Genomic DNA, 11,606 nt, shown 5'->3' on the forward strand with positions numbered 1-11,606 from the left:
CCGGCGGAGGAACTTGGCTGCTCGGCGCATGCTGCCTTTTTTTCTAACAGTGGAAACACCTTCTGTTAGCGAAAACAGGTAACTAATGTAGGTCTTTCGTAACAGCGAGTTGATGTAAAGCGAATGTTCAAAAAACGGGGGACCCCTGTACATGTTATCATTTTGTTTTCAGTTCTTCAGAACCCATAACTAAGCTTGGTCAGTTTTCAGTCATGAATTTTATGTATCAGTTTGTTACTTTATGTTGATATCGAATGTACTGAAAATGTTGGTTGGGTAAAATTTGTATTTTGTGAGCATGTAAGCAGAGTCAAAATTATGTTTGGTGTTGGAACTAGGGGAAGGGGGTGTTTTAGTATCTTAAAGTGAGAAGTTATTTTGATTACTGTGTACAGCAGGTTCATTAATTTTTCGAATCAACCATAGATGCGATGTTTTAACAGGAAATGACCAAGATATCCTTCTGCCAGTGATTTAAGGAGTTCTTGATTACAAAATGAGAATATGTTAGATGGATGGAAATTTTCATTACTGATTAAAATAACTGATTACTGAAGTTAAACCTATCAACACTATAGGCGAACTGGTTTTAAGGATAAATATGTTATAAGCTTTTTATTTTTTCCATTGCTTTGATTTTCTTGGTTCTACTGTTTGCTCAATATGATTTTTTCCCTCTGTTACTCAGCGCAGTGGTTTTTGGTATTTTTTATTGGGTTATTCAAGTTTCTTGCTTTGCGGCTGCCTATCAATTTCAAGTTGTATAATTTATACATTCTTTCATAACGACTGTGCTTTGAATCTGTAAAACCTTTTCCTCACATATGGGTTAGTACCTTCTCATTTGTGTAGTTGGTAACATGATGAAAATATGCAAAGGTGTTCAATTAAAGATATTTAATCAAACTTTTTATCATCTTTTCAGACAGTATATTCCAGATCACAGAAATCCGCTTGAATTAAAAACTACTCTCAGTGACCGCGTTATTAGGTGAACTGTACAGCTGCTCGCTTAAACCAAATATATTATCAGCCAATCACATAGTTGCAATCTCTATGCATAAAATCATGCAAACATGGTCTAGAGGTTCAGTTGTTGTTTAGCTAAACATCAGAATGGGCAAGAAATGTGATTTATGTGAAATGTGATTGTTGTTGCCAGACATAATGGTTCAAATATCTCAGAAACTGCTGATCTCCTGGGATTTTCATGCACAATATTCTGTAGAGTGTACAGTGAAAGGGGTGATCAGCATAAGATTTATTTCTCATCCCTTTGATCAAGCTTTTGGCCACCTATGGTGAGCAGCAGTTCTGTGTTCGAAAATGAGAGAGATCAGAGGAGTAGGGCCTGACTGCTTCAGGCTGACAGGAGGGTGACAGGAACTCAAACAACCACACATTGGAACAGTGGGATGCAGAAGGGCACTCTGCATGCACGAGATGTGAAACCTTGGTGGACAGGCTACAACAGCACAAGACCACAAACGTACACTCAGTGGCCATTTCTTCAGTACAGGTATACCTAATGAAGCAGCCACTGTGCGTATACGTGCATGCAAGAATACCTTGGATTTTTATCACATTTTTAACTGAGTAAAAGGTGATTTAATGGAATACAATGAGTAAAAAGGTAGATGAAAGCCTGAGTAAGGAGATGCGATTAAAGGAGATTAATATAGAAACACAGGAGGAGGAAATGGCCATTCAGTCTGACAGTGTTCCTCCAGCATTTTTAGACTATAAGACATCGGACACCGTTTAATGATATTTTAGCTGACCTGTGAACTATCTCTACTGTATATACATGCTCTTGACCACTATCCCTTATTAACTCCGGTTAACTAAAATGTCTTTGACCCGAAAAAGTCTTTCTTGTGGAAATCTTTCTCACTGAGAAATATTTCCTTATCTTGGTCTGAAAGCATAAATTCTAAGTTTCAGTCCCAGAACAGCAGAGATGTGGTTTTTGAGGAGGATGCAAAGAATATCATGGACGAAACGAATATCTAATGAGGATGTCATGAACAGAGCAAATAGAAAAGGAGAAATAATGGAGATCATGAAAAGGCAACATTGGACATGTGATTAGGAAAGAGGAGTTAGAATGCATGGTAATTATGGGAAAGATTGAAGCGAAGAAAGCAAGAGGAAGACAAAGACAAAAGATGATGGAGACAGCAGCCAGAGAATTGGAAATGAATACCAATGAATTGATCCATTTGACCCGAAACAGGTGTGTGTGGGCCATGGCAGTCAAAGCTCAAACTCGGCACGGTACTTGATCATGATGATGATGTCCTGAGTGGAAATAGTTTCTTAATAAACCTTGTTGATTAGATTATCTTAATATCTTGAAAACCTCAATCAAATCATAAGACCATCAGATATAGGAGCAGAATTAAGGCCATTTGACCCATCGAGTCTGCTCCACCATTTCATCATGACTGATTCGATTCCTTCTCAGCACCAATCTCATTTCCTTTCTCCATATCCTTCAAACATCTATCAACACTTACTGTAAATATACCCAATGACTTGACCTCCACAGACTCTGTGGCAAAGAATTCCACTGATTCACCACTCTCTGGAAAAATAAATTCCTCATCATCTCTCTTCTAAATGGACAGCCTGAGGTTCTGTCCTCTCTCTGATCTTAAATTCTCCCAGCATGGGAAACATCCTCTTCACATCCGCTCTATCAAGGCCCCCAAAATTTGACAGATCCTCCTTCATTTTTTCTGAATTCCAATGAGTACAGTCCCAGACAACATCAACACTCCTGATTTGATAACCATTTCAATCCCAGAACCATTGTTGTAAACCTTCTTTGAACTCTTGCCAATGTCAGCAAAACCGAACACTGTTCACCGTACTCCATGAGACGTCACCAGTGTCTTGTAAAGCCTCAAGATTACATACTTGCTTTTATATTCTAGTACTCTTGAACAGAATGCTAACATCATATTTGCCTTCCTCATAACCTGCTTAACCTGAAAGTGAACCTACAGGAAATCCTATGAAAGCACTCTCAAGTCCCAATGAATCATAGGTGTTTGAATTTTTTGTCCATTTTAAATGTTATCTTCTCGATGACTTGTATCAGATGAACTGCCATATAATTTACTTTCATCTTTCTTTCTCCCTTTTTGAAAAGTGGAATGAAATTAGCAGTTTTCCATTCTTCTGGAACTATGCCTGAATACATTACTTTTGAAAGATCATCAGTAATGCCTCCACAGTCTCTCCAACCACCTCTTTCAGAACCCTGGGATGCAGATCCTTTCTCCAGGTGACTTGTCCTCCTTCAGATCTTTCAGTTTCTCAAGCACCTTCTCCTTAGTAATGGCAACTTCGCATACTTCTGCCACTTGACAATCTCTAAGTTCTGGCAGACTACTGATATCTTCTACAGTGAAGCCTGATGCAAAATACTTAATTAGATCATCTGCCATTTCCTTGCATCCCATCACCACCTCTCCAGCTTCACTTTCCAGTGATCCAATATCTTCTGTTGCCTGTTTTACACTTCAAATATCTGAAAGAACTTTGTTTAGTCCTGTTTAATGTTATTGGATAGCTTACTTTTGTATGCCATCTTTTCTTTCTTTATAACTTTTTTGGTTGCTTTCTGCTGGTTTTAAAAAGCCTGTGCAGTTTTTTCACTCTGCCCATGATTCTACAAAGTAATCCTTTGTCACTTCTTTCTCCTGATTTGGTTTCATTTTTTATCAACCTAGTCCCCTCTACTCCCTCAACCTACATGCCTGTCCTCTCAATACAAAGTGTATCCTTGGACATTAAGCTCCTAGCTATGATCATATTTCAGCTACAAATCAGTGATGCCTATAATGTCATATAAGTGATTGTATCTTATTATCCAAGGTACCCATATGATTCTAAGTTGCATTCTCATCCCTCTGCCCAAATTCCTTCCTAGAATGTTCCAGTTTCATGGATGTATCTCAGTGAGTTCCCTTTCCCCTGCAGAGCACCCCTGAATAATAACCCCTGAATGAGCCATTCCCCTGAATAATAAGTTTACCATCCTGGATACTGTTGGCGAGGACAACCGACCAGGTGTGAGCCATGGTGGCAGGGCCTCTGGCACTGAGTCTGACCCTGTGGTGCAGAAGGATGGGACGGAGAAGAGGAGAGCTGTCATCATTGGAGAATGTATAGTCAGGGGAGTACACAGGAGATTTTGTGAATGTGAGAAGGACACCCGTATGGTTTGTTGCCAGGGTCCAGGATGTCTCTGACCGGGTGCATGACATCCTGGTACGAGAGGGAAAGCAACCAGAAGTCGTGATACATATTGGTACCAACGACGTAGACAGGAAGGAGGATGAGGTCCTGAAGTGTGAGTTTTGGGAACTATGCAGTAGGCTGAAGAACAGGACCTCAAGGGTGGCGTTCTTAGGATTGCTGCCAGTGCTACGTGATAGTGATGGTAAGAATCGAAGGAAATGGCAGTTGAATGTGTGGCTGAGGAGTTGGTGCAGGGGGCAGGGTTTTAGAGTTTTGGATCATTGGGATCTCTTCTGGGGAAGGTAGGACCTGTACAGGTTGGATGGGTTGCATCTGAACTTGAAGGGGAGCAATATCCTTGCAGGTAGGTTTGCTAGCAAGGTTTGGGAGGGTTTAAACTAATTTGCAAGGGGGATGGGACCTGGAACGATAGAGCAGTGAAAGAAGTGCATGGAGTAAAGCCAGATCTAACATATAGAGAGGCTTTGAGGAAAGAGAAGCAGAATAAAGGGTGTAAAGGTAGAAGGGCTAAAGTGTGTATACTTCAATGCAAGAAGCATCAGAAACAAAGGTGATGAACTGGGAGCTTGGATACATAAATGCAATTATGATGTAGTGGTCATTATGGAGACTTGGCTGGCACCAGGGCAGGAATGGATTCTCAATATTCCCGGATTTCAGTGCTTTAAAAGGGATAGAGAGAGGGGAAAAGGGGAGGAGGGGTGGCATTATTGGTCAGGGATACTATTACAGCTGCAGAAAGGGTGGGTAATGTAGCAGGATCCTCTTTTGAGTCAGTACGGGTGGAAGTCAGGATCAGGAAGGGAGCTGTTACTCTACTGGGGGTATTCTATAGGTCCCCTGGTAGCAACAGAGATACCGAGGAGCAGATTGGGAGGCAGATTTTGGAAAGCTGCAAAAATAACAGTGTTGTTATCATGGGTGACTTTAACTTCCCTAATATTGATTGGCACTTGATTAGTTCCAAGGGTTTAGATGGGGCAGAGTTTAAGTGTCTCCAGGATGGATTCCTGTCACAGTATGTTGACAGGCTGACTAGGGGGAATGCCATACTAGATCTAGTATTAGGTAACAAACAGGGTTAGATCACAAATCTGTCAGTGGGTGAGCATCTGGGGGACAGTGATCACTGCTCCCTGGCCTTTAGCATTATCATGGAAAAGGATAGAATCAGAGAGGACAGGAAAATTTTTCATTGGGGAAGGGAAAATTATGAGGCTAGAACTTGTGGGCATGAATTGGGATGATGCTTTTGCAGGGAGATGTACTATGGACATGTGGTCGATGTTTAAGCATATCTTGCAAGATGTTAGGGATAAATTTGTCCCGGTGAGGAAGATAAAGAATGGTAGGGTGAAGGAACCATGGCTGACAAGTGAGGTGGAAAATCTAGTCAGGTGGAAGAAGGCAGCATACATGAGGTTTAGGAAGCAGGGATCAGATGGGTCTATTGAGGAATATAGGGTAGCAAGAAAGGAGTTTAAGAAGGGGCTCAGAAGAGCAAGAAGGGGGCATGAGAAGGCCTTGGCGAGTAGGGTAAAGGAAAACCCCAAGGCATTCTTCAGTTATGTGAATAACAAAAGGATGACAGGAGTGAAGGTAGGACCGATTAGAGATAAAAGTGGGAAGATGTGCCTGGGGGCTGTGGAAGTGAGCGAGGTCCTAAATGAATACTTCTGTGGTATTCACCACTGAGAGGGAACTTGATGACGGTGAGGACCATATCAGTGAGGTTGATGTTCTGGAGCATGTTGATATTAAGGGAGAGGAGGTGTTGGAGTTGCTAAAATACGTTAGGACGGATAAGTCCTCGGGGCCTGACGGAATATACCTCAGGCTGCTCCATGAGGCAAGGGAAGAGATTGCTGAGCCTCTGGCTAGGATCTTTATGTCCTTGCTGTCCACAGGAATGGTACCGGAGGATAGGAGGGAGGCGAATGTTGTCCCCTTGTTCAAAAAAAGGTAGTAAAGATAGTCCAGGTAATCATAAACCAGTGAGCCTGATGTCTGTGGTGGGAAAGCTGTTGGAAAAGATTCTTAGAGATAGGATCTATAGGCATTTAGAGAATCCTGGTCAGCATGGTTTTGTGAAGGGTAGATCGTGTCTAACAAGCCTGATAGTGTTCTTTGAGGAGGTGACCAAGCATATAGATGAGGGTAGTGCAGTGGATGTGATCTACATGGATTTTAGTAAGGCATTTGACAAGGTTCCACACGGTAGGCTTATTCAGAAAGTCAGAAGGCATAGGATCCAGGGAAGTTTGGTCAGGTGGATTCAGAATTGGCTTGCCTGCAGAAGGCAGAGGGTTGTGGTGGAGGGAGTACATTCAGATTGGAGGGTTGTGTCTCGTGGTATCCCAGAAGAATCTGTTCTGACACCTCTACTTTTTGTGATTTTTATTAACGACCTGGATGTGGGGGTAGTAGTGTGGGTTTGCAAGTTTGCAGATGACACAAATGTTGGTGGTGGTGTAGATAGTGTAGAGGATTGTCGAAAATTGCAGAGAGATGCAGAAGTGAGCTGAGGAGTGGCAGATGGAGTTCAACCTGGAGAAGTGTGAGGTGGTACACTTTGGAAGGACAAACTCCGAAGCAGAGTACAAAGTAAATGGCAGGATACTTGGTAGTGTGGAGGAGCAGAGGGATTTGGGGGTACATGTCCACAGATCCCTGAAAGTTGTCTCACAGGTAGATAGGGTAGTTAAGAAAGCTTATGAGGTGTTAGCTCTCATAAGTCGAGGGATAGAGTTTAAGAGATGCAATGTAATGATGCAGCTCTATATAACTCTGGTTAGGCCACAGTTGGAGTACTGTGTCCAGTTCTGGTCGCCTCACTATAGGAAGGACATGGAAGCATTGGAAAGGGTACAGAGGAGATTTACCAGGATGCTGCCTGGTTTAGGGAGTATAGATCATGATCAGAGATTAAGGAGGAGGATGAGAGGAGACATGATAGAGGTGTACAGGAGGAATAGACAGAGTGGACAACCAGCACCTCTTCCCCAGGGGACCACTGCTCAGTACAAGAGGACATGGCTTTAAGGTAAGGGGAGGGAAGTTCAAGGGGGATATTAGAGGAAGGTTTTTCACTCAGAGAGTGGTTGCTGTGTGGAATCCACTGCCTCAGTCAGTGGTGGAGATAGATACGTTAATGAAGTTTAAGAGACTACTAGACAGGTACATGGAGGAATTTAAGGTGGGGGGTTATATGGGAGGCAGGGTTTGAGGGTCGGCACAACATTGTGGGCCGAAGGGCTGTACTATTCTATGTTTTAAACTATAGAAATGAAAAAGAAAATAAGGAAATAAGGAAAATAAGGAAAAATCCTACCTGTATCAGGTAGCTGTATCACTACAAGAGCTGCCACACATCAACTGCCCTTCAGCCTCAGTCAAATTATGTTTCATGTATTTTTATCAATTGTGGTCTCTATTCAAATTGATGAATTTGTTAAAACAAATTAGATCTTATCTTATAAATATTAATTAGTCTATTTTACATGCATCTTCCTCTATATTCTTCAGAATTTACATGAATGAATTCAAGCAGACTAAATTTTGAATAATTACTATCAAACCAGCAGAGTGTAACCTGGACTATTTGTGTGCATTTGAAAATGGGAACGTTATTAATCTTTTATACATTTGTCGGATGTTCTTTCTGAACGTGATACTGGAACAGTATATAGACTAATTGAAGCTTTATAATAAAATTATCTTTTCTTGTAGGAAACTAAACATTTGAGAATTGGACAAAATCGGATTCAGCCCAGTGAAGGTAAAGCCTTCTAGATTTGTATTTGAAAATGCAGGTTCATTAGTATTGGTACAGCTTAAATTCTAATCAGCAGCTGGAGGGTTAACGCCACAGGAACAGTCAGGAGTAATGTTCCTTTCTTCATCCAGTTGAGATACGAAGCACACCGAAGGCAAAGATTTTCAGTAAAGGAATGGTCATGGAGATCTGCCTGACTGTTACAGGTCAAATGCTTACGTCTGAAGTGTGCAACAGACAATGTGTGAATTGCGAGCTGTTCAATTACTAAAACTGCTATCCATTTCTGCATCCACATTCTAATGTCTCCCCAAAATTTCTCCCGCATTTACAAATATGCTGATCTTGTTGGTGTTCCTTTTCATGCCTTGTGACACATTGGGTGTGACATTGCATAAAATATGAAAGTAATGAAGGGTCTGATGACGTAGTGCAGGAGTAGTATCACTTCAAATGATTTTCATTGAATGTTCACGTGGCACTGACGATACATCAGGTATATTTCCATTGTCAAAATATACTCTATTCCACCTTGAACAGACAGCTATGAAAGTAAAGAAACACCCCTCCAATTAAAAAAGACTGTCAAACACACACTATACAGAGATAAAAGAAAATCATGCAAACAGTAAACTTGAGCAAATAGCATTCTGAACTGAAGTCCACAACGAGAAGCCATCCATCGAGCCTCAGTTTAACACAGAGCTGAACCAGCCTGTCCCTTATCTCCGGTCCTACACTCTGACCTTTTCGATCTGGCCTGCAGATTAAATCATCATCCAAACATCAGGTCCTGTCGCTTTGATATACTCTGGAGCCTGGATCCGGGATCTGATATCCGGCTGCCTCGACGAGGCCAGTACCCATCCTTTCGGATTTGGCACAGAGCTTAAATTGATCGAACTTCTGTTCCTCCTTGCCCTTGGTAATCGGCCCATTGCCTCACCTCACTTCAGTACTGTTGCATTGGAATGTCTCCAATTCCAAAGAGAAATTGCTATCTTTTATAGCATTGAAACATTAATCTCATTCAAGGAAAAACATGGAATCAGAAAATACAAGCTTACTTTGAGTGAGGCGTGTGTGTATCAGGCGTGATGAGATCAACATTTTTTTCAAATTAATTATTTAAATGACCAACAATGGTTAATTAAGCAATGTACTCACAAGGTCACTCAAACATTATTGAAATATTAAATACACAACAGAAGTTACATGTTATTGTTTGTGATGGTCATTTACCAGAAAAAGTGATGAAGTTTTATAGTTAAACACAATTTCAGTTACAGTTTTAAAGACAAAGGTATTATTAATATTAAAGGTAATCATCCAATTAAAATATTTCATCATTTTCAGGAATTAGACATTCAACTATTTATTAGAAAGTGTGTTTATTTTCAACAGAACTATATTGTAACATATTTGCCTTTCAGATGATTACAAAATTCAGATGATTACAAAACCAGTCCGTTCCTCTTTCTGTTCTGTTGGGAAGAATGTTTGTAATCGATCCAGGGAAGATTTGAGAGTATCATTTTCAGATGAAATTCCGATTGAAAACAGTAAGCTAAGCAGTAAAAGTATCCTTGAAGATGACAGTGCCAGCTGTCTCAAATCGAGAATGCCTTCCACCAGCCAAATGCCAGAACAAGAAATATCAACTTGTGATCAACAAAATAGAGAATCAGCCTGCTTTACTGAGCACATCAATACAGAAATTATGGGGAATAAGAATTCAGAAAGACAATCAAAATTTAGCAGAGCCAATATGGAAAGTACTGACTATAGATTAGAAGCAAGAAAGACAACCAGTTCAAATTCTTTGCAGCCAAGTTATAATGGAAAGGTAACTAACACGGTTTATTGAACAAAGTTAAATTTTCCAAAGTCCAGTTGTCTACAGCCGAAACCAGAAAATAAGGTGGTCTTCAGCATTTGGAGGCTGATGCTGTGTTGTATAAATGAGCAATACTCAAAAAAAAAGTTGTTTGATTGTATTCTTATCCCAAAAAAAATTGGATAGGTATATGGACAGGAAAGGAATGGACAGTGGGGCTAGGTGAGAGTAAGCGTTCGGCATGGACTAGAAGGGATGAGATGGTCTGTTTCTGTGCTGTAATTGTTATATGGTTAATCATACTTCACCCCCTCAATCCAAACTATGTGAGGCACTACAATAACTTGGAGATTTTAGCACTAGGAGATAACCTGTATACATCACATACCAAAGTGTCAGGAATAGATCAATTCTAGAGATTATTGTTTTCAGCAAAACTTCAAAGGTGATTTTAGGCAAAAACTTAATTGGCTGATATGCACTGGCACTTTCTGATGTCATGAAAAAATTCCTTAAACTCCCTTTTGCGAACGCCTTAACCACTTGGCCATGCGCCAATACAATAAGATGTACTTTTTTATAGCTATTCTGCAAAATTTCAACAAGTGGCTAAGGCATTTGTCTAGTGATCTGAAGGTTTGCTAGTTCGAGCCTTGGCTGAGGTGGCATGTGTGTCCTTGAGCAAGGCACTTAACCACATGTTGCTCTGCAACAACATCGGTGCCAAGCTGTATGGGTACTAACACACTTCAGGGGTGTGGAGAGGGGAGACTTGCAGCTTGGGCAACTGCCAGTCTTCCATTTTAAAAAAAACCTTGCCCAGACTTGCGCCCTGATTAACGGAAGCTTCTATATATATACACACACACACACCCACCCTCTTCTCTCCCCCCCCCAAATCATTTTTACAGCGCCTTTAACTAGGCTTTGTCAGTTTTCAGCCAGGAAATTTATGTCTCAGTTTGTTACTTTATATTGATAATGAATCATCCATACTTAAAGTGTTTGCTTGAAGGTTACATTTTGTAAGAGTAAGCAGAGTCCAAAATATGTATGATTTTAGAAACCTGGGAAAGGGGTGTTTCGGTATTTTAGAGTAAGAAGGAGTTACTCTGATTGCTGTGTACAGCAGGTTCATTGGTATTTTGAATGAACCATAGGTGCAATGTTACAACATGAAATGAGCAAGATATGTTTCCGCCAGCGATTTAAGGAATTTTTGATCACAAAATGAGAATACGTTAATTGGATCTTCCACTTCTTTGCCATTCTCCGAATCTGTCTCAGTCTTTCTGTAGCCTCCCTGTTTCCTCAAAACTACCTGCCAACATAGACCCCTGTGGAACACTGCTCATCACCAGCAGCCAACTAGTAAAGGTTATTCCCATTCTTTGCCCCCTGCCAGTCAGCCAATGCTGTATCCATGCTGGTATCTTTCCTGTCATATGAACCATTTTGTGCAGGCTGTACCTTCCCCAGAACAAATGCCAGTGACCCAGAAATTTGAATCCCTGCCCCCTGTACCAGTTTCTCAGCCACACATTCATCTGCCTAGGAATACTACCCTGGAGGACCTGTTAACCTTTCTAGCTAGCTCCCTAAAATCTCTCTTCAGAGCTTCATCACCAAATGCAGTAGACTCGAAGTGAAACTCAATCACTGCTTCATTTGGAAAGACTCTGGCTCTTGGATGTCGGGAATGGAAAAGGTGAAATGACAAAT

General features: G+C 40.9%; 1 protein-coding gene across 1 annotated transcript in view; it reads left to right on the forward strand.

Moving 5' to 3' along the window:
- LOC132381311 (leucine-rich repeat-containing protein 36-like) overlaps positions 1 to 9,932 on the forward strand; it is a 28,964-nt gene extending 19,032 nt beyond the window's left edge. Inside the window, exons 11-12 of the mRNA XM_059950691.1 lie at positions 8,002 to 8,050; positions 9,481 to 9,932. Coding sequence (XP_059806674.1) covers positions 8,002 to 8,050; positions 9,481 to 9,914 — 483 coding nt within the window. The 3' untranslated portion in view covers positions 9,915 to 9,932. The remainder of the gene's footprint in view (positions 1 to 8,001; positions 8,051 to 9,480) is intronic.
- The last annotated feature ends 1,674 nt before the right edge of the window (positions 9,933 to 11,606 follow it).

This window comes from Hypanus sabinus, chromosome 25 (genome assembly GCF_030144855.1).
Source record: "Hypanus sabinus isolate sHypSab1 chromosome 25, sHypSab1.hap1, whole genome shotgun sequence".
Lineage (NCBI taxonomy): Eukaryota > Metazoa > Chordata > Chondrichthyes > Myliobatiformes > Dasyatidae > Hypanus > Hypanus sabinus.